General features: G+C 57.0%; 1 protein-coding gene across 2 annotated transcripts; it reads right to left on the bottom strand.

Annotated features, from left to right (window-relative positions):
• Nucleotides 1-7,568: 7,568 nt before the first annotated feature.
• TLE5 (TLE family member 5, transcriptional modulator) lies at nucleotides 7,569-17,167 on the bottom strand. 2 transcript variants are annotated; one of them, XM_055247236.2, is made up of 7 exons: nucleotides 16,842-17,167; nucleotides 15,834-15,931; nucleotides 12,371-12,434; nucleotides 10,994-11,038; nucleotides 10,337-10,399; nucleotides 8,793-8,867; nucleotides 7,569-8,710 (listed from the first exon to the last, which is right to left on the bottom strand). In XM_055247236.2, the coding sequence occupies exons 1-7, from the start codon at nucleotides 16,866-16,868 to the stop codon at nucleotides 8,492-8,494; spliced, it is 591 nt and encodes a 196-aa protein (XP_055103211.1). In that variant the 5' UTR covers nucleotides 16,869-17,167; the 3' UTR covers nucleotides 7,569-8,491. The 2 variants fall into 2 exon arrangements, with proteins under 2 accessions (XP_055103211.1, XP_055103209.1); XM_055247234.2 differs by having other exon boundaries at nucleotides 7,569-8,713; nucleotides 16,842-17,164.
• Nucleotides 17,168-20,733: the final 3,566 nt, after the last annotated feature.

A 20,733-nucleotide genomic window follows, 5' to 3' on the forward strand; every position in this document is an offset into this window, starting at 1 on the left:
GGCAAAGACAGACATTACCCAGGAGAGAAAGTTAGAGGGGATCCTAGGCCCTCAGAGGGGAAACTAGGCAGTTCAGCTCCCCTCTCTAGTTTTTAATTTATTTATTTTTTATTTTTTAGAGACAGGGGTCTCACTGTGTTGCCCAGGCTGCTCTCAAGCTCCTGGCCTCAAGTGATCCTCCCTCCTCAGCCTCCCAAAGTGCTGGGATTACAGCCATGAGCCATCTCGCCTGGCACAGCTTTTTGTTTTTTGTTATTGCTTTGAGACAAGGTCTCACTCTGTCGCCCAGGCTAGAGTGTGGTGGCAAGATCACGGCTCCCTGCAAGCCTCAAGCAATCCTCCCACCTCAGCCTCCCAAGCAGCTGAGACCACAGTCATGGTCTACACTATCATGCCTGGCCTGGCCTGGCCTCAAGTAACCTTCTAGCCTTGGCCTGCCAAAGTGCTGGGATTATAGGCATGAGCCATGGCACCTGGCCCCTTCTGCAGCTTTTTTTGTTTGTTTGTTTGGAGATGGTCTTGAACGCCTGACCTGGTGATCCGCCTGCTTCAGCCTCCCAAAGTGCTGGGATTACAAGCGTGAGCCACCGCGCCACGCCTGGCCTCTGCAGCTTTTATATCAGAAAACATCTAACTGGGACCTGCGTCATGGCTCGCACCTGTAATCCCAGCAGTTTGGGAGGCCAAGACGAGTGGATCATTTGAGGTCAGGAGTTTGAGACCAGCCTGGCCGACATGGCAAGACCTTGTCCCTACAAAAAAAAAAAAAAAAAAAAAAAAAGCTGGATGTGGTGGTGTGTGCCTGTAGTCTTGGCTACTTAGGAGGTCGACATGGGAGGATCACCTGAGCCCGGGAGGTTGAGGCTGCAGTGAGCTATGATGGCGCCACTGAACTTCAGCCTGGTTGCCCAGGTGAGACCCTGTCTCAAAATAAAAATACAAATAAAGAATGCAGGAAAAAGTGATTGTGATGGGGATGACTGAAGTAGGAACAGCGTGTTTCAGGCAGAGGGAAAGGCCCTACCTGGGATCATGCCTGAACACTCTCAGCCACAGAGAAGGTGCCAGGAAGGGTCAGACTGAGGCAGTGAACACGGGGCAGGGGCCGTGAGCTTCCAAGGTCAGCCCTGCCTCAGCCAATCCTGCTGCACCCCAACTCTGCCTGGAATCAGCCATCCCCATCTTTCAAGTCCTTCCTCCTCCCTCACCAGTCAGTGAGTCCAGAAACTTCTTTCTCTAAAACCAAATGGTTAAGATCCTGGCTGGGTGCAGTGGCTTACACCTGTAATCCCAGCATTTTGGGAGGCCCAGGCGGGCAGATCACTTGAGGTCAGGAGTTCGAGACCAGCCTGGCCAACATGGTGAAACACGCCCCCCACCCCCCCACCCCCCCCCACCCCGTCTCTACTAAAAATACAAAATTAACCAGGCATGGTGGCGGGCGCCTGTAATCCCAGCTACTCGCCTGTAATCCTGAGGCAGGAGAATCTTGGGAGGCAGAGGTTGTAGTGAGCCATGATTGCACCATTGCACTTCAGCCTGGGCAACAAGAGTGAAACTCCATCTCAAGAAACAACCAACCAAATGGTTAAGATCCTGAATTTCCTGCATTTGAATCCAGATTCCCTGGCTCTGTGACCACTTAGAGCCTCAGTTTCCTTATCTGTAAAATAGCCCCTCCTTCAGAGAGAATCCTTTGAGAGATCCAATTTTCACTGCATTCACTCAAGCATTGCTGGAGGCGTGATAGATGTTCAGGACATCACAGCCGGTATTACTGTTGTTATCTTTATGATTTCTTTGCCTTCCTAATTAGTCTGGTTGCTCCTAGGGGGGCAAAGAGGTCCCTGAGCAGCCAGCAAGAGACTCAGCTACAGCCCTGACTTATTCCTGCCCTTAAGCAATGTTCTGGGCCTCCGTGGGCCTCAGTTTTCCCATCTGCACGATGGGCAGAGAGCGGGATCATTTCTAGGTCCCTAATTCCACCAGCACTGCAGGTGCAGCTTTTATTTTCTCCCCCAAGACTGCCTGAAGGGCATACAGAGGGACGGAGACGGCTCAGCTGCAGACAATTCAGCCAGCGCAGGCACCTGGCCGGCCTGACTGTGAATGTCTAATGGGGTCCTAGCTTTAGCTCCTATTCCCGGCTCCTTTTCCTCCCCCCGCTGCCCCCACGGGCTGGGGATGGGGAAGGGGGATTCTGTAAGTGCTCCCACCCTCTGCTGGAGGCCACAGCCTGGCCCTTTGGGGTATAGATGGGGGGAAATGGAGGATTTCAGACCCCAGAGTCCGGAGTCCCCTGACAGCCCCCCCCACCCCCCACCCCGCCTCCGCTAGAGTCATGCCACCCGGGCCTGTGGGATTCTCCTTCCTCCACGGAGAACCGTTGTGTGGATGTGGGCAATCGAGACCCAGCGGGCAGGGGATCGCCTGACCTGCTGCAAAGTCCCTCAGAATGGGGGAGGGGGGCTGGGAGAAGGGTGGGGTGGGAGAAGGGGAGAGCCTTGGAGAAGGGGCTTCCAGAGGAAACAGGGTGTGAGAGCGGGAGAGGTAACCAGAAAGGAATATGGGCTCACCCCAGTCCTCTCTGCTCCCCTCTGGTCCCATCCAAGGAGCTGGGAGCATCGCTGTGCCTCCCCCTCCTCCTCCCTTCCCTCCCTCCTTCTCCCCCACCCTCCTATTCTTCTTCCCCTCCCTTCCTGCTATTTTCTCTCCCTCCTCCCTCCCCTCAGTTTTCTCCCCACGCCCCTCCCCCTCCCTCCCTCCTCTCTCTCCTCCCCTCCTGCTTCCCCTCTCCCCCTCCTCTTCCTACCCCCGCCTCCCCGCTGTTCTCTCCCCTCCCCTCCCCCTGCCCTCCCCCGTCCTCCGCCTCATTAGGCGCGGCCGCGGCGCGGGACCCATTAGCGGATCAATTAGCCGAGGTCGCCCGCGGCGCAGTCGTTAAGCGCGGGGCGGCCGCGGCGGGGAGGGGGCTCGGAGCCCGCGCCTCCGCCCGCCCCGGCTTCCCGGACCCGAGCACGCCCCCCAGGACGCCTCCTGCCACCCGCCCCCCAGCGGGCCCCGGCACCCTCCCCAAACCCTACGGGGGCCTGGGAGACCCCCCCAGATCGCAGGCCAGGCCGTGGCTGAGTAGGCAGGACCCCTTCTTCCGAGAAGACCTCTTGTGGGGGTGTCGGGCTTGTGACCCCCCCAGGCATCCTTCTGCTGCCAGCAACATCAATATCAGTAATACTTATTATTGTTATTATTATTATTACTAGCTGACACTCTTGAGCCCTTGCAGAAGTTCTAATTCTCAGTACAATTTTCCAGAAATTGAGATCAGAGCGTGACTTCACTTGCCCCGAATCACCCCTAAGGGTCGGAGATGAGGAGCCCCAAGTAAATATATTGGCATTCCTGCAGTTCTTTCTGTGTGTAGATTTCACACACAAAAACGCAACCCACACTCCCAGTTCCCCGTTCTCCTCCGCCTAGTCTTTCTCTATCGACACACCCGCTGACACGCTGTATATTTTACTTGTTTATCTGTTCACCCCAGCCAGGAGGGCGGGGCTTTCTGTCTTGTTCCCTGCTGTGCCTCTGGGACTCAGGGTAGAGTCTCCATAAATGAATGAATGGGCCGGGCTGCGGTGTCTCTCGCCTGTAATCCTCGCACTTCGGGAGGCCGAGGCAGGCGGATCACCTGAGGTCAGGAGTTCGAGATCAGCCTGGCCAATATGGTGAAACCCCATCTCTACTAAAAATACAAAAAAATTAGCCGGGTGTGGTGGCGGGTGCTTGGAGTCCCAGCTACCTGGGGGGTGAGGCAGGGGAATCACTTGAACCCGGGAGGTGGGGGTTGAATGAGCCGAGATCATGCCACTGCACTCCAGCCTGGGTGACAGAGCGAGAGTCTGTCTCAAAAAAAAATTTAAAAATGAATGAATGAATGCACCAGCCTCTGCTGTGAGCACTTTCCTTGGATTAAAATGGGGTCTTCCTAACAAGGATCGGTTCTGTGATTATACCCATTTTACAGATAGAGAAACTAAGCCCCATCGTGGTGAAGCCACTCGCCTGAATCAACCAGCTGTGAGAGGAAGAGCCAGGATTTAAATCCAGGCTGGACACTCCATGCCGAGGACCATCCTAGGACACTTGTGCCACTTCTGTGACAGCTGCTGATGCCTTTCGCACTGACAGTTTTTTTTGTTTGTTTGTTTGTTTTGAGATGAAGTTTTGCTCTTGTTGCCCAGGCTGGAGTTCAAGGGCACGATCTCGGCTCACTTCAACCCCCACCTCCCAGGTTCAAGGGATTCTCCTGCCTCAGCGTCCCAAGTAGCTGGGATTACAGGCGCATGCCACCATACCCAGCTAATTTTGTATTTTTAGTAGAGACAGGGTTTCTCCATGTTGGTCAGGGTGGTCTTGAACTCCCGACCTCAGGTGATCCGCCCGCCTCGGCCTCCCAAAATGCTGGGATTACAGGCGTGAGCCACCGTGCCCGGCCTGCTTTTGTTTTTTAATAAGGACAGTGCCTCGTTCTCTAGCCAGGCTGGAGTTCAGCGGCACGATCATGGCTCCTTGCAGCCTCAAACTCCTGGGCTCAAGCAATCCTCCCACCTCAGCCTCCAGAGTAGCTGGGACTGCAGGCACACAACACCACGCCTATTTTTTGGATTTTTAGTAGAGATAGGGTTGTGCCATCTCGGCCAGGCTGGACTTGAACTCCTGGCCTCAAGTGATCCTCCCACCTTGGCCTCCCAAAGTGCTTGGATTACAGGCGTGAGCCACTGTGCCTGGCCATAATTCTTATATTTTTGTAGAAATAGGGTCTCACTATGTTGCTCAGGCTGGTCTTGAACTCCCAGCCTGAAGCGATCCTCTTACCTTGGCTTCCCAAAGTGCTGGGATTACAGGTGTGAGCCACCAGGAGCAGCCTGTCTTTTTTCATGGCTGTGTAGTATTCCACTGTGTGACCATGTCACAATCCATCTATTTGATTGGGGGCAATTATGACAAATTACAGCAGCTCTAAACACTCTTGTTCAGGTCTGTTTTTTTGTTTTGTTTCGTTTTGTTTTGTTTGAGACGGAGTTTCACTCTGTCACCTAGGCTGGAGTGCAGTGGTGCCATCTCAGCTCACTGCAACCTCCGCCTCCCAGGTTCAAGCGATTCTCCTGCCTCAGCCTCTAAAGTAGCTGGGACTGCAGGGCTGCCACCACACTCGACTAATTTTTGTATTTTTAGTAGAGATGGGGTTTCACTATGTTGGCCAGGCTGGTCTTGAACTCCTGACCTGAGGTGATCCACTCACCTTGGCCTCCCAAAGTGCTGGGATTACAGGCATGAGCCACTGTGCCTGGTGAATTGTTCGGCTCTTTTTGATGGACTCATGTGACATTTCCGTTGGGAGATGGATCCAGGAGGGGAAATGTTGGATTATGTGGTGCCAAGTGGCCTTCTGAAGTAGAGGTAAGAATTTAACCTTGTCGGCCGGGCACGGTGGCTCACGCCTGTAATCCTAGCACTTTGGGAGGCCGAGGAGGGTGGATCATGACGTCAGGAGATGGAGACCATCCTGGCTAACATGGTGAAACCCCGTCTCTACTAAAAATAGAAAAAAAAATTAGCCGGGTGTGGTGGCGGGCGCCTGTAGTCCCAGCTACTTGGGAGGCCGAGGCAGGAGAATGGCGTGAACCTGGGAGGCGGAGCTTGCAGTGAGCTGAGATTGCGCCACTGCACTCCAGCCTGGGCGACAGAGCGAGACTCCGTCTCAAAAATGAAAAGAAAAAAAAAGAATTTACCCTTGCCAAGGGGTATGCCTAGACGTGTTCAGGTTTCAACAAGGATAAATGTCAGCAGGGGATAATCCCTTGCAACTGGCATTTTTAGAGGCACTTTGGCTGCAGTGGAGATGGGGTGGGACCTGCCAGGAGGCTGGTGTGATCAGCCAGCCCTGTCCCCTCCACTCTCAGCCCTCTCCTTAGGGCCATGAGACATTTTCCCCGATGTCGGCTGTCCGTCTCCACCCTTGTCAGCTCCCCTCAGCTGGGACTCCCTCCCGCCGTGAAGTCCCTCCAGCGTAGAAATGGCCATCACCCATTTGCTGGGTGGGCAGCAACAGGTTCCCTTGGCCCAAGTCCCAGAGAAGCCAAGGGCTGAGGCCAAGATGGGAAAACTGGGGGCAATCCCCTTTCCTTCTGGCTTCCCCAGGGCTGGTGCAGCTTGGGCGAGGCGGTGGGGGGTGGGGGGGCTTCTGGCTGTTCCTTAGAGGATGGAGGCTCAGCTAGCGGGGAGTCAGTGTTCTGAGTATACTGGCCGGGCACAGGGGCTCACGCCTGTAATCCCAACACTTTGGGAGGCCAAGGCGGGAGGATTGCTTGAGCCCAGGAGTTTGAGACCTGGGTAACATGGTGAAACCTCATTTCTACAAAAAAAAAAAAAAGTATGTATATACATACAAAAATTAGGCGAGTATGGTTGTGCATGCCCACTGTCCCAGCTCAGGAGGCTGAGGCTGAGGTGGGAGGATCACTTTAGCTCGGGGAAGTTGAGGCTGCAGTGAGCTGTGATCGCACCACTGCACTCTAGCCTGGGCAACAGAGTGAGACCCTGTCTCAAAAAAAAAAAAACACCCAAAACCGAAAAGAAGTGTACCTGTGTGGGCACTGGGGCCTCCTCTTTCTCTAAGGGAAAAGAATGTCCTTTAGGTCTTCAGATCTTGGGTGCAGAAATCAGCTCTGCCACTGACTCACTTATTTTATTATTTAAAAAAAATTTTTTTTTAGGAGATGGGGTCTTGCTTTGTTGCTCAGGTTGTCCTTGCACTCCCGGCCTCAGGCAATCCTCCCACCTCAGCCTCCCCACTTACTAGCTTAGGGACCCCTTAGCCTTTTTAAGCCCCCTTAACCGCCTGTCTAAACATCAACCACCTGGGCCATGCTGTGTGACCTGAAGTCTTCAGCTCACCCTCTCTGGGCTAGGCATCAAAGCAGGGTAGGCCAAATGCAGAAGCATGACCCACCAACTCTTTTTTTTGAGACAGCGTATTGATCTGTCACCCAGGCTGGAGTGCAGAGGCATGATCTCAGCTCACTGCAACCTCTGCCTCCCGGGTTCTAGCAATTCTTGGTGTCTCAGCCTCCCAAGCAGCTGGAATTACAGGTGCACGCCACCATGCCCGGCTACTTTTTGTATTTTTTTTTTGAGATGGAGTTTCGCTCTTGTTGCCCAGGCTGGAGTGCAGTGGTGCCATCTCAGCTCACTGCAACCTGCTTGAGTTCAAGTGATTCTTCTGCCTCAGCCTCCCAAGTAGCTGGGATCACAGTCGCCCGCCACCACGCCCAGCTTTTTTGTATTTTTAGTAGAGACAGGGTTTCACCATGTTGGCCAGGCTGGTCTCAAACTCCTTGCCTCAAGTGATCCGCCTGCCTCGGCCTCCCAAAGTGTTGGGCTGACAGGTGTGAGCCACTGCACCAGGCCACAGCTAGGAACTCTTGATGTTCTAGGAGGGTGTCTCACATTGGAAGGAACCCCGTCCTCCCCCGGGGGCAGCCACAACACAGAGGCAGGGACACAGCACCGAACCTTCTCACATCTTTATTTGAAAGGCACAGCTAAGCCCACCCTTGATACAGCATTTTCCACTTCTCTCTGTAGAGATCAAACGACTGAACACAAGATAAGCTGACTATATACAGACACAGGTGTGGGTGTTGCTTTTTTTTTTAAAAACATTTTTGTCTTTTTTTTTTTAATATCCCCTTTCTTAAAAGACAAGCTAGTATACTGGAAAAAGAAAAAAATAATAATAAAATAAAAACCAAGACAACTTTAGTACCCTCATCTTTATTTGGGAAGGGGAGGGAGAATCCTGGGTCACCCACCCTCACCCTGCTCCTCCCAGCTCAGCTAAGCTCGTCCCTTGTGCCCCCCCTTTTGTGAGTGACGGGAGAGGACCAGGTGGGCGTGGAGGCGTCTGGAACTAGCAGAGGTGGTGAGTGGGGCAGGTGGAGGTGGGAGCACACCTGGGACCCGGGGTCGGGGGAGACTCGGGGTGCCCAGGACGGGAAAGGGGCAGCTAGCATTGCGTGCATGCAGTACCAGGGTGAGAGAGCTGTGGCGTGTGCCCCGAGGGGCCCAGGCAGACTGTCAGTTACACGTGTTCAAAATGGGGGAAGGGCCGGGGGGGCTGCGCTTCTCGAGGTCTTGCTCCCTTGGGACCTGGTCTCCTATTTGACCCTCCAGGCCTTAGCTCGCCTCAGTGTCAGGGCAGGTATCCACCTACCCAGGCTGCAGGGGAGAGGAGGGAGGCCGGGACTGGGGTAGGAAGAAAGCTAGAGGTGGCCTGCAAGCTGGGCTGGGGCCCCCGCCGGCGGCCACCATAAATACTATGGGAGTTTAGCCAATCCCGAGCTCCGCTGTGTCTTGTGCTAAACATTCCTTTCTCTCCGTGCCTCTGTCTCCCCTCTGTCCCCCCTCCCACCCTCCCCGTCCCGGCCCCCTGCTAATCCGACTTCTCGCCATCATCCTCCTGGTGGGTGTCACCGTCGTGCCCGTTCTTGTCTTCCTTGGAGAGGTGGGCCTGGGAACCCAGCGCGGACAGTGAGAGGAGGCCGGTGCCTGCGCTGACCGCCGGCAGCGAAGGTGGCTGCAGCCCCACAGGCAGTGGGGTCAAGGGCAGCGCCAGGGCCTGCAGCTGAGACAGCTGGTGAGCTTGGAGCTGCTGCTGCAGGGCGGGGGAGGGGAACGTTAGCTGCCTGGGGCCCACCTGTCCTCCGCCCACCCGCCCAGGTCCCCATACGCACTCGGATGATGGAGTTCAGCTCGGGAGCGGTGACCTGCTTGGCCCTCTCGATGGCTCCCAAGACCTGCTGCTGGTGCTGGAAGGGGGTGGGGGGAGAGGAGAGGCGGTGATTCCTCCTGATCCTGGGAGAGGAGAGGGGGACGGCCCTGAGGCCAGGAGGAGCCCCACTACCAAGTGGGGCATCATGTCTGCTCCTCCCGGTGGTTTTCAACCCCATCAGAAAGCGCCCTCCCTCTCTCCAACTGCTTCCTTTCACCAAGCGCGTCTCTTCATCTGGCCAATGGAGACAAATGGAAAAGTGCAGAAAACGATCAAAAGGGTTTTGTGCTAAGTAGTTAGGAAACAGCTTTTGAGTGAGCCTGGGAGAAACCCTGGATCCTGACCTATCCTGTGTGCACAGCCACGTGCAAAGACGTGAAAGATGTGAATCTTTGTGCAGTATACAACCTGCCCAACTGTACAGGGATATCCTGATCCTAGGAGCACCAAGACTGTGCCCTGAGTCTGGCCAAACTGAGCCCTTCTCCTGCCATGGCTGGGGAGGGCCCAGTGAATTCTGGCAGGGACGGCTGGGGAATGGGCCCAGGTTCAGGGCAGTTCCTCCCCCAGCTCTCACCAAACACCTGACTCTGTGGCCAGCAGATGCTAGAATCTACCAATCTCCCTTTTTGCCTTGGCTACCAGGAAGCCTCTGTTCTGAAGGGCTCCAAGTGCCCTTTTCTCTAGGGCTTTCATTGAGTCCTTCTAAGACTTGTCCCTGGGCAAAGCAGGGCACCCAAAGGATCCTGAGATACCCACAGGGAATGAAGAGGAAATTACAAACTTTTGACGGTAAACTTGGCAGGTACAGGAGATGGGCCTTACATGGCCCTGGGGAGGGGCGGCCTCGCATCCTGAGCCTCAGAACCCAAGAAAGGAGAAGAGGAGCTGGGCGTCAGTTTCCTCTGGGTGTGTGTGTGCATGTGGTAATGTGCACTCAGGATCACGTGTGCCCACGTGTAGCTGCACATTCCTGCATGCGTGTCCCTGTGCTGTCTGCACACACGTGTATCCGTGTGTGTCTGCATCTGTGTATCTCCTGTGTCGATGTGCCCATGCCTATCTGTGTGGCTGTGTCCATGTGTGACCACCCTGTGCTACCCCTTCCCCCCCCAGCCCCAACACACCCTCTAGTCCTTGGTCCTGTGCAACCCGCAGGGCCTGCAGGATGTCTCAGGAGGGTGGAAGGAGGAAGACAGATGAGAAAAACACATTCCTGGTGCAGTTTTGGCCCATCTGACATTTCTACCTATGACATGACTCACTCCAGCTGGGAATTCCAGAGCAGGGTGAGGCCCGCCCCCCACACCCCTGCACCCCTGGAGCGTCTCTGGCCTGGGGATTCTTCTGCGCAGGCCGGCTCTGGTGTCCGGAGCTAGGGAGGTCCAGAGAGGGGAGGCGTGTGCCCTAGGGCGCCCAGTACACCACCCAAGATGGCTGCAGCGGACAGGGGCCGGGCAAGTGCAGGGCCCCCCCACAACCCCTCCCCAAGGCCCTGGCTCTTACCTCTTGGGAGAGGTAGGGCAGGACCTGGGCACAAATCCCATTCAGCCTTTTGACGATCTCCGCCTGGAACACACAGATGAAGCCGGCTTCAGTCCTGGGCGGATGGCAGGTGCAGGCTAGCCCCAGGAGGCCCGCGCAGGGCCCGGCCCAGCCCTGCCACTTGCGGCTTCTCTTTAAGAGGGGCTAGGTCTGGCCAGGGTGGGATGAGCAAAGCCGTGTTTGGGCCCGAGGGCAGCTGGTCAGTGGCAAAGGTGGGGCTGGAGGCTGGCTGTCGTCTGCAGCTTAGAGTGCAGGAAGTGCAGGATGAGGCCAGACTGCACATTCCTTGGTTGCATTCCTCGGGGCTCGGCCACTCAGGCCCCTGGCAGGTAGTAAGCGCTTGTGGGAATGTAGGGAGGGCTGGGGGCCGTAGGATGTGGGGAAGGTCTCTGCCCCTCCCCTCCACCGGGAGAAGCACTCCCAGGGAGGCCTGAAAAAGAGGCGGGGGGAGGAGAGCGGGAGCTCGGGTAGGGCTTAGGAGGTAACAAGATAACCAGGCTGGCTTGGTGCCCAGCCAAGGGCCGGCCGCTACCTGCCTGGGGGTGCCCAAGGCGGGGGCTGGAGGTAGGGGAAGGAGGGGGAAGGAGAAGGAGGAGGAGGAGGAGGAGATGGGAGTACCTGTTTGTGCATCTCGATGTTCAAGCCATAGGACATCTCGTAGTACTGTATGGGGGAGACAGAGAGGGAGCCGGAGATGGGGGCGGGGAAGGATGGGGGGACACGGAGACAAAGAGATAGGGGAGTGGCAGAGACAGACAAAGGGGGGAGACAGCAAGAGACAGCTGAGGGCAGGAAAGAAAGCAGAGGCAGGTGGGAGGGAAAGAGCAGGGGGGAGAGACGCCCACACCCAGCGTCCCAGCCAGCCCTGGAAAGGGGCAGGGGGCCCGCTGGGGCTGTGGATGGAGACTGGGGGCACTTTAGGTCCCTAGCACTGGCCTGGCTCCTCCCCCACTCCGTGTGCACCGTGAGAACACGCATTCCAGGGCTCCTAATCTTGTATCTTTCTATGTCTTGTCTGCGGGTGGGCCCAAACTCCAGGGAAGTTTGCCTGCCTGGGTATAAACAGTGAGGGGTAAACAAAGCCTGCTGGCTCTGGGGCCAGCAGCTACCCCCACCCCAAGCCCCAGATCTCACCCTGCCCCTCCCCTGCTCTAAACTCTCCCATGGCTCCCTGTCACCCCTGGGGGAGAAAACCAAGTTCATTCCCAGGCCTTCACATAGTTTCTCCGTCTCTGTCTGGTGAACTCCTACTCATCCTGCAAGACCCCAGCTGTGTGCCCCATTTCTCCATATAGTCTTCCTCAGGCAGGTCCTAGGTCCCTCTCTCTGACCCCAGTCCTATCTTTCTGGCTGGGAGGGTCAGGGTCTGGCTCTGCTTCCCCCACAGAGCCAGAGGGAATTTGGGTTCTGGGCTGAGACCCCAGCATTGCTGCTTGAGGGCCAGGCCAAGGGTGGGTAAGGGAGGGGATTTTTGATGCAGAAATTGCCACCTGGCGGTTACAAAACTGAGCAAGTGATTCTGGCAGCAGCAATGCAGTGTCACACCTCAGCCCCCCGAAATGAGTAGGGCTCAGACCCCCCTCCCACAGGCTTCCTCTTTGAGCTCGGGCCCAAAGGGGTTAAGCGTGTGGATGCTGGGACCTTGGCGGTGGGGAGGGACTCGGCTGCTCCCCCACGTCAGTTCCTGGCTGTTGGCTTTCACAGCCGGTGAGCCTCCTCCTCCTCCCTCCTCCGCTGCCAAGGACAGCCGGGGGACCTGGCAGGGCCGGTCTGCAACCCGGCGGTTTGGCACCTCAGCCACTGCCTCGGCCAGCTGCCAGGCTAGCGAGGCAGGCTCAGCCCAGCAGGGGCCAGCTGAATGGAGAACAGGCCTCAATCCTCGCGCTTCCCAGGGGAGGTGGCTGGGGTTTAGGGAGCAGCTGCCTGTGGTGGAGGGGATGTGGGGGGCCCTGTCCCCCCAACCCAACACTGGACCTAGGGGTGGAGTGACTTTACCATCACATAGTGACGCTGCATCTCCGACTTCTCACTGGCCAACTTGTCACATTCAAGCTTGAGGCTGAGGAGGCACAGGGGGGAGATGGGGTGGTTAGTGGCGGCTGGGCGGGAGTCCCCCACCCTCCGTTATCCAGGGGAGGAAACTGAGGCTCCAAGGCCCCAAGACCCCTATAAGGGCAAGATCGGCCAATTCTCAGAGGGTCAAGCAACAATTTTTTTTTTAATTGAGACGGGGGTCTCCCTACGTTGCCCAGGCTGGTCTCAAAAACTCCTGGGCTCAAGCAATCCTCCTGCCTCGGCCTCCCAAAGTGCTTGGGATTACAGATGTGAGCCACCCACCACCAACGAAGCCATAAACTTTGATAGGGGCTGAGGACATTGAATTGAGGGACAGGGAAGTTGGTAAGAGTTGAGCTCTCTGTGATGCTGGGGGGAGGGGAGAGCATCAGGGCCCCTGACTGTGAGAAGGGGGTGATGAAACCACCCTTGCAGATCTGGTTGGGGGGAAATAAGCAACATTATAGGAACGACAGAAGTTAGAGGGTGCACAGTAATGCTGGCTCAGAGTGTCACAAGCCTTTACCTCTCACGATCCCGACGAGGCCCGCAATGTCATTGTCACGCTCCTTTTATAGATGACACAGTGGACACCCAGAGAGGGTGAGGAACTGGCTCAAGGTCACACAGCCAAGCAGCAGCCCAAGCCCTCAACCACAGGGGAAAATTTTCCAGACCCAAACAGAACGTACAAAGAAGCTGAGAGGGTCTGGGGCTGCAAGGTGGCTCCCGGCTGGACTTCCCAAGGGGACCCTAGCTTCATGGGGGGCCTGGGCTTCCCAGGCAGACCCCTCAGCTCCCTCTTAGTCCTTCCTAACAGCCTTTTTTCTTTAGCTGGGACAAAACACACCATTTCTCCCACTCCACCTGGCCAGTCCGGGTGGCTGACACCAGAGCTTCTTACAGGCCCCTCCCGGGAAGGATGAGCTGTGGGGCATTTCTCAAAGCCCCCATGAGGGCGTCGTGGCCGGAGGCAAGACAGCAGGCAGCAGGGCCTCCCAGTCCGGGAAAAGAACTGGTGATGGTGGTGGGGGAGGTGTCCTTTAACCTACTTAAATCCAACCCAGCACAGGGGCCCTGTGGACCTGGCTGTGGCTTCCCTGCTTCTGCCATCCCCACCCCCTCTCGGACTGGGTTCAAAGCTCAGCCCTGCGTCTTCTGTGCCTTCTGTGCTGTGTGACTCTAGGCAAACTCCACTACCTCTCTGGGCTTCATTTCCTTCTCTGTGAGGTACCACTAACCTCGCAGGGTGGGGTGCAGAAGAGTCAATGAATTCAGACAAGAAAAGTTCTAGAACAGTACCTGGCATACAGTAAGCATCTCATAAATGCACATGGACCTTAGGATACCCCAGGAGCCTGGCATTTTGCTCCACCGGAGAAGAGTGTGCTGGGTTAGGGATGCTTTGGCCGCCACCAATTTCTCTCTAGTTTTCTTTTAAAATGTGCATTTGTTGCTACCATTAAAAAAAAAAAAAAACAAAACAAAACCAGGGCTGGGTGCAGTGGCTCACGCCTGTAATCCCAGCATTCTGGGAGGCCAAGGCGGGTGGATCACTTGAGGTCAGGAGTTTGAGACCAGCCTGGCCAACATAATGAAAGCCCGTCTCTACTGAAAATACAAAAATTAGCTGGGTGTGGTGGTGCATGCCTGTAATCCCAGCTACTTGGGAGGCTGAAACAGAAGAATCGCTTGAATCCCAGAGATGGAGGTTGCAGTTAGCTGAGATCGCGCCACTGCACTCCAGCCTGGAGACAGAGCAAGACTCTGTCTCAAAAAAATAAAATAAAATAAAATAAAATAAAAAATAAGTTTCACTCCAAACCCTGGATTTCTGGCCTTTCTTGAAAAATAGGATGATCTGGCCATCCAGGGGCTGTTATGCCTCAAACATCCGGTGTGTGCCTCTGATATGGTAGGGTCCCTCGTTGGATAGCAGGAAGCCCAAGCCCAGCGGATGGAGACCCCCAAAGCTCAGATAGGGCTTCCGGCTTAGCAGAGGTCACACAGCACTGTGACCGCCATCTAATCCCTTCCCTGTGGAATCAGGTCAGCCCCAGGGCTCACCAGCCGGTCTCTAACCCTTCACATCGAGGAACCCACACAAAAGCTTCTGGGGCCTGCATGGAAAGCCAACTCCAGCTCCTTCGACTGTCAGTGTCTCAGTTTGCCCATCTTGAGAATGGGTACAACAGTCGAACAACAGGAAGGATGAAGCACGAGGAGGCACGAACGGTCTTTAGCACACAGGGAGTACCCAAAAAGGTTGGATATTCGCAACAGCAACAACAACACCGAGCTTCCCCTTTCTACTTGGAGGAAATCCAGGATCCTTCCAGGAACACTCATGGGGTGGGCACACTTCAGTTTAGAGAGGGCCCCAAGGCCAAATGGGGGTTTGAGCATAGCCTGACTTCCTCCAGATTCCCAGGCCCGGCGTGCGCCTCCAGAGTAGGGCAGGCGAGAATCTATATCCTTAAACCAGGAGAGAGACCTGGTGCAAACCTCAGCCTTGCCACTTCCTCAATGCTACGGACACCCCCGAGGAAATAACATCTCTGGGCTTAAGTTTCTTTTTTTTTTTTTTTTTTTTTTTTGAGACAGAGTCTCCCTGTTACCCAGGCTGGAGAACAGTGGCTCCATCTCTGCTCACTGCAACCTCCGCCTCACGGGTTCAAGCAAGTTTCCTGCCTCAGCCACCTGAGTAGCTGGGATTACAGGCGCCCGCCACCACACCCGGCTAATTATGTATTTTTAGTAGAGACACGGTTTCACCATGTTGGCCAGGCTGGTCTCAAACTCTTGACCTCAAGTGATCCACCCTCCTCCGCCTCTCAAAGTGCTGGGATGACAGGCATGAGCCACCACGCCTGGCCTGGGCTTAAGTTTCTTTAAGTGTAAGAGGGCTAAATAGTTCCTTCCCCTTAGATACCGCAGCGTGGCAAGCTCTTCAGAAATGCCAGGAGATTTCTGAAAGAAGAAGCACCTTGGAGAATCTGACGGATGCTGGGAAGCCTTTCTCCAAAACTGGGCAAAGAGAGAGATGACCAGGCTGCAAAATGTTTCTGTTTTGGGGGTTGAGGGACGGCGAGTCCGTGCCCTAACTCCAATTGTTGGAAGGTCTTTTATCCACTGGGGGACTTGGGGGTATTGGGGAGGAGGGAGGGGCTCTGAAGCCACACAGCTGAGTCTTTGGGCAAATTATTTATGTTTGTGCCTCGGTTTTCTCTTCTACAAAATGGGGCTGTTTAAAAGAAATGAATTCAGCATTTGTCAAGTGATTAGGTCACAGTCTAGCATATATTATTTTCCCAATCTCCAGGCCTCAGCCTTGCCATTTGCGCAGAAGAAATGGGGGAACTCACATTCTCGGGACGCAGGGACCCCCAGTCCCCCAGCTCACCTGTGATACTGAGCTTGCAGTAGCTGAAATTCGTCTTTGATGCGGTCGCAGGAGTCCGAGGTGGTGAATTTGAGTTGCTGGGGTAGGTGCGAGGAGCCCTGTAGGGAGGGGGCCGCCCGGGTCAGGCCCAGGCGTGGGCTGGACCCCCTTCAAGGGCCGGCCAGGAGGGAGCGGCCGCGCAGCTGCGGCGCCCCCCCTCCTGCCCCACTTCCTGGGCCCATGTTTACGGCCCCTGGCGCGGCCCCCACCCGCGCTTCCTGCCCCCCGCCTCTCCCGGGGGAAGCCGAGGGGGTGGGTGCGCCCAGAGCCGCCCCGTCCCCCGCCACCCCCAGGCAGTGGGGGTGCGTTTTAAGGCCCGCCCTAGATGGGGGGCAGGGTGCGCCCTCTACCGCCCCTCCAAAGCGCCGGGAGGGAGTGTACATCCGAGGGGGGTGGAAACGCGCCCTAGGGAGCCCACTCCCCAAGTTGGGGGGCAGCGATTCCTCCCTGCAAAGTCCCCTTGGGGGAGGGGTCTCTCGCTCGGTGCCCGAAATCTTCTGGGGGGGCCCACCCCAGATTCCCCGCGCCCTTCCTCGGGGACACGCTCTTCCGGGAGGGGTGCGCCTCGGATCGCCCCCCCACCACAGGCCCCCAAAGGATCCCCGGGCTAGAGGTGCCTGGCGGGGCTTCCGGAGCGCCCCAGGCCCGAGGCCAAGGCCGTCCGAGGCCCTGACTGTCCCGGCGGGTTGGGGGGGGGCCAAGCCGGGAGCTGGAGCGGGGGGACTCGGGGCCCGGAAGCTGGGGTGGATCGGGAACTGGGGGGGGGGTGTCCGGGGGCCGGCGGCAGGAGGGGAGGGGGGTCGCGCCCGGCTCGGAGCTGGAGAGGGAAGACAGGGCCGGGGAGTTGGGGGGGGCGCTGGGCCGGAGGCACCGGGCCTGGGGGTGGGGGGCGCGGGGCCGGGAGCCGGGGGTCGGGGGCGTAGGGCCGGGATCCGGGGTGGGGGCGCCGGCCGGACGGGCCCCGCTTACCGAATGCCTGCTTTGTGGAAACATCATGTCAATCGCGGCGGGGGGCGCGGGCTGCGCCCCGGCTGTGCGCCCCGGCTCGGGCTGCTGGGGGCGCCGGGCGGCCGCGCCTTTGTCCCGGCGCCGATCGGCAGCTCCCGGGGCCGCCGCCGCCTCCCGCGCCCGGCCTCGCCCGCTTCCTGCGCCCCCTCCCCGCGCGCCCGGCCCCGGCGCGCCCCGGGCCCCGCTTCCTGCGCGCCCGGCGCCCCTCCCCGCCCCTCCCCGCCGCCCGCCTCCCCGCTCCCCGGCCCCACCGCTATTGTCTAATGGCGGCGACGCCGGCAGTGGCCGCGGCTCGGCTGCTGCGGAGGCTCCGGCTCCACCTGCCGCCGCCGCCCGTGCCCCGTGCGCGCCGCCGAGGGGGGGGACGCGCGCGCCCGGAGAGGCCTGCGGATCCCCACCCCGGCCCGCCTCCCCGGGGCCCGCCCGCCGCGGTGACCTTGGGCCCGGCCCGCCCCCGCCCCGGGCCGCGGCCCCCGCCACCCCCTCCGACCCGGCGGCCGGCCGGGCCTCGGTTTCCCCATCTGTCAAAGAAAAGGGACCCGGCTGCCCGCGTCGAAGCCGCCGGCCCTGCTGTGGCACGACCTGGACGCGTGCCACGGACGTGCTCTGTGACCTTGGCTCTGGCTGGGCGGTGGTTCTTGCTGAACCTCAGTTACCTTTTCTGCAGAAAGACAGCAGTAATGCCGCCTTCCTCAGGGAAGCCATTCTTGTGACACATTTATAGAACGCCTACTGTGTGCCGGGCCCCGCTGCTCCAGGGCCCTGGGGTGGGGCGGGGGTGGGGGGTGGTGGGTCCCTGCCCTGGTGGTGGTGCCTGGAGACAGACAGAGACAAATTCACAAGCTGAATTCCTGGCAGGTCAGATGGTGGGGACAGTTCTGCAGAAAAACCAGCCGGGAGGATGGCGGAGTAGGAAGGTGCAAAGTTAAAGAGGTGGCAGGGAGGATGAGAGACGGCTTCCTCCACCCCTAAAACGACCTGAAGAAGGAGGGAGAACAGGGGGGATGGGGTATGGAAGTAGTCAGAGGCAGGACCAGCAGGTGCAAAGGCCCTGGGGCAGGACTGTGCCTGGCAGCAGAGTGCCTGGGGGGAGGTCAGGAAGGCCGAGTGAGGCAGGGCCTGGAGCTTCGTGAATTTGCCCAGGGTCCCCCCCACCCCACAGCAGGGCTTGTGCTTGGGTTAATATTTACTGCTGCCTTTTGAGATTCCTAATCATTTTTGAACAAGGGGCCTTTGAGTTTTCTTCTGCACTGGGCCCTGCTAACTCTAGCTGGTGAAGCAGGCCAGTCCAGCAAGGACTTGTGGGCTGTGGGGAGGACTTCGGATTTTGCTCTGAGTGAGGCGGGAGCCGTGGAAGGCTGTGGGAGGAGGAGGGACGGGACCTAGTGGTTGGTTGGTTTGTTTTTGGAGATGGAGTTTCACTCTTGTTGCCCAGGCTGGAGTACAATGGCGCCATCTCATCCTGGGTTCAAGTGATTCTCCTGCTTCAGCCTCCCGAGTAGCTGGATTACAGGCACGTGCCACCAGGCCTGGCTAATTTTGTATTTTTAGTAGAGACGGGGTTTCTCCATGTTGGTCAGGCTGATCTTGAACTCCTGACCTCAAGTGATCCACCCCGCCTCGGCCTCCCAAAGTGCTGGGATTACAGGCATGAGCCACTGCGATCGGCTGTTTGTTTGTTTTTGAGATGGAGTCTCACTCTGTTGCCCAGGCTGGAGTGCAGTGATGTGATCTTGGCTGACTGCAGCCTCTGCCACCCGGGTTCAAGCGATTCTCCAGCCTCAGCCTCCTGAGTAGCTGGGATTACAGGTGCACATCACCACGCCTGGCTAATTTTTGTATATTTAGTAGAGATGGGTTTCACCATATTGGCCAGACTGGTCTCGAAATCCTGACGTCAGGTGATCCTCCCGCCTCCACCTCCCAGAGTGCAGGGATTATAGGTGTGAGCCACTGCGCCTGGCCTTGGACTTGGGCTTTTGCTCTGAGTGAGATGGGAATCCTGGAGAGCCATGGGAAGAGGAGGGACGGGACCTGGTGGCGGTTATTAAAGGATCCCTCTCTCTGCCATGCAGAGAACAGGTCCCAAAGAGGCTATTGAAATAAGGCTGTGACTTTAAGGTCCCCCTTTGGCAGGTGCTAAGCATGCAGTCTCTTCATCATCGTCATCCACTAGGCAGCCTGCTCCCTTGGATGAATGCAATTGATTTGGGCCTTGGGTGTTCCCATCTGTAAAATAGACTTGGAACCCCAGGCTCCTTACCTTGGCAGGTAAGGGTGATAGCCCTCAGTGATCAAGATTAATAATCTTTAAAGCAGTGTTTTAATATTTTTATTAAAAAAAATTTTTTTTGAGATGGAGGCTCACTGTGTGGCCCAGGCTGGAGTGCGGTGGTGCCATCTCAGATCACTGCAAGCTCCGCTTCCTGGGTTTACGCCATTCTCCTGCCTCAGCCTCCCGAGTAGCTGGGGCTACAGGCGCCCACCACCACGCCTGGCTAATTTTTTGTATTTTTAGTAGAGACGGGGTTTCACTGTGTTAGCCAAGATGGTCTCAATCTCCTGACCTCATGATCCACCTGCCTCGGCCTCCCAAAGTCCTGGGATTACAGGCGCAAGCCACCATGCCCGGCCTAAAAAAATTTTTTTAGAGACAGTCCTCTGTTGCATAGGCTGGAGTGCAGTGGTGCAATCATAGCTCACTGCAGCCTCCCACTCCTGGGCTCAAGTGATCCTCCCACCTCAGCCTCCTGAGTAGCCGGGACTACAGGAGTGCACCACCACGCCCAGCTAATTTTAAAAGTTTTTGTAAGCTGGGAGCAGTGGCTCATGCCTGTAGTCCCAGCACTTTGGGAAGCCAAGGCCGATGGATCACAAGCTCAGGAGATCGAGACCAGCCTGGCTAACATGGTGAAACCCCGTCACTACTACAAATACAAAAATTACCAGGGCGTTTCGGTGTGCGCCTCTAATCCCAGCTACTTGGAGGCTGAGGCAGGAGAATCGCTGGAAGCTGGGAGGTGGAGGTTGCAGTGAGCCAAGATCGCGCCACTGTATTCCAGCCTGGGTGACAGAGTGAGACTCTGTCTCAAAAAAAAAAAAAAAAATTAGGATAGAAAGAAGGATTAGGATTTTGGATTTTTAAGATTACTACTACTTGGTGGCCGGGCGTGGTGGTCCACACCTGTAATCCCAGCACTTTGGGAGGCCGAGGCAGGCGGATCACCTGAGGTCAGGAGCTTGAGACCAGCCTGACCAACATGGAGAAACTCCATCTCTACTAAAAATACAAAATTAGCCTGGCGTGGTGGCTCACGCCTGTAATCCCAGCCACTTGGGAGGCTGAGGCAGGAGAATTGCTTGAACCTGGGAAGTGGAGGTTGCGGTGAGCCAAGATTGTGCCATTGCACTCCAGCTTGGGCGACAAGAGTGAAACTCTGTCTCAAATAAAAAATAAAAAAGAAAGAAAGAAAGATTAATACTACTTGGTAACAGCCAAGCCTTCTACCAACTGCAACAGCCTTGTTTTTCATGCAGGGCCCTGAGAGACTGCGTTCCTAGATTGCCGGTGAAGCCAGTCCTGCCGCTAGCACCCCTGCCACCCCACCCCCACCGCTGTGGGGACCAGACACCCCCTCTCCTGGGAGGCCACCTGCCAGTGTTTATTTAGGCAGGCGCCTTCCGGTATCAGTGCGCCCGCCCAGTGACCAAACAGCCCCATTTTCGAAGCCCCCACACTGTCGGGGGAAACAGAACTGGACACAGATGCCTTGCGCACGGTGAGGTCAGGGCTGGGCCACCCAGAGGGACCTAGGCCTGTGAAGGAGACAGTCATTGTGAAATCATCGTTTTT

Source organism: Symphalangus syndactylus, chromosome 17 (assembly GCF_028878055.3).
Source record: "Symphalangus syndactylus isolate Jambi chromosome 17, NHGRI_mSymSyn1-v2.1_pri, whole genome shotgun sequence".
Lineage (NCBI taxonomy): Eukaryota > Metazoa > Chordata > Mammalia > Primates > Hylobatidae > Symphalangus > Symphalangus syndactylus.

Coding starts and splice junctions, on each gene's coding strand:
- TLE5 (XM_055247234.2), bottom strand. CDS start 16,868: ATGATGTTTCCACAAAGCAGGCATTCG. Junction 11,039..12,370: donor TGCAGCGTCACTATGTGATG/GTAAAGTCACTC, acceptor TCCCCCATACAG/TACTACGAGATGTCCTATGG. Junction 10,400..10,993: donor ACATCGAGATGCACAAACAG/GTACTCCCATCT, acceptor TGTGTGTTCCAG/GCGGAGATCGTCAAAAGGCT.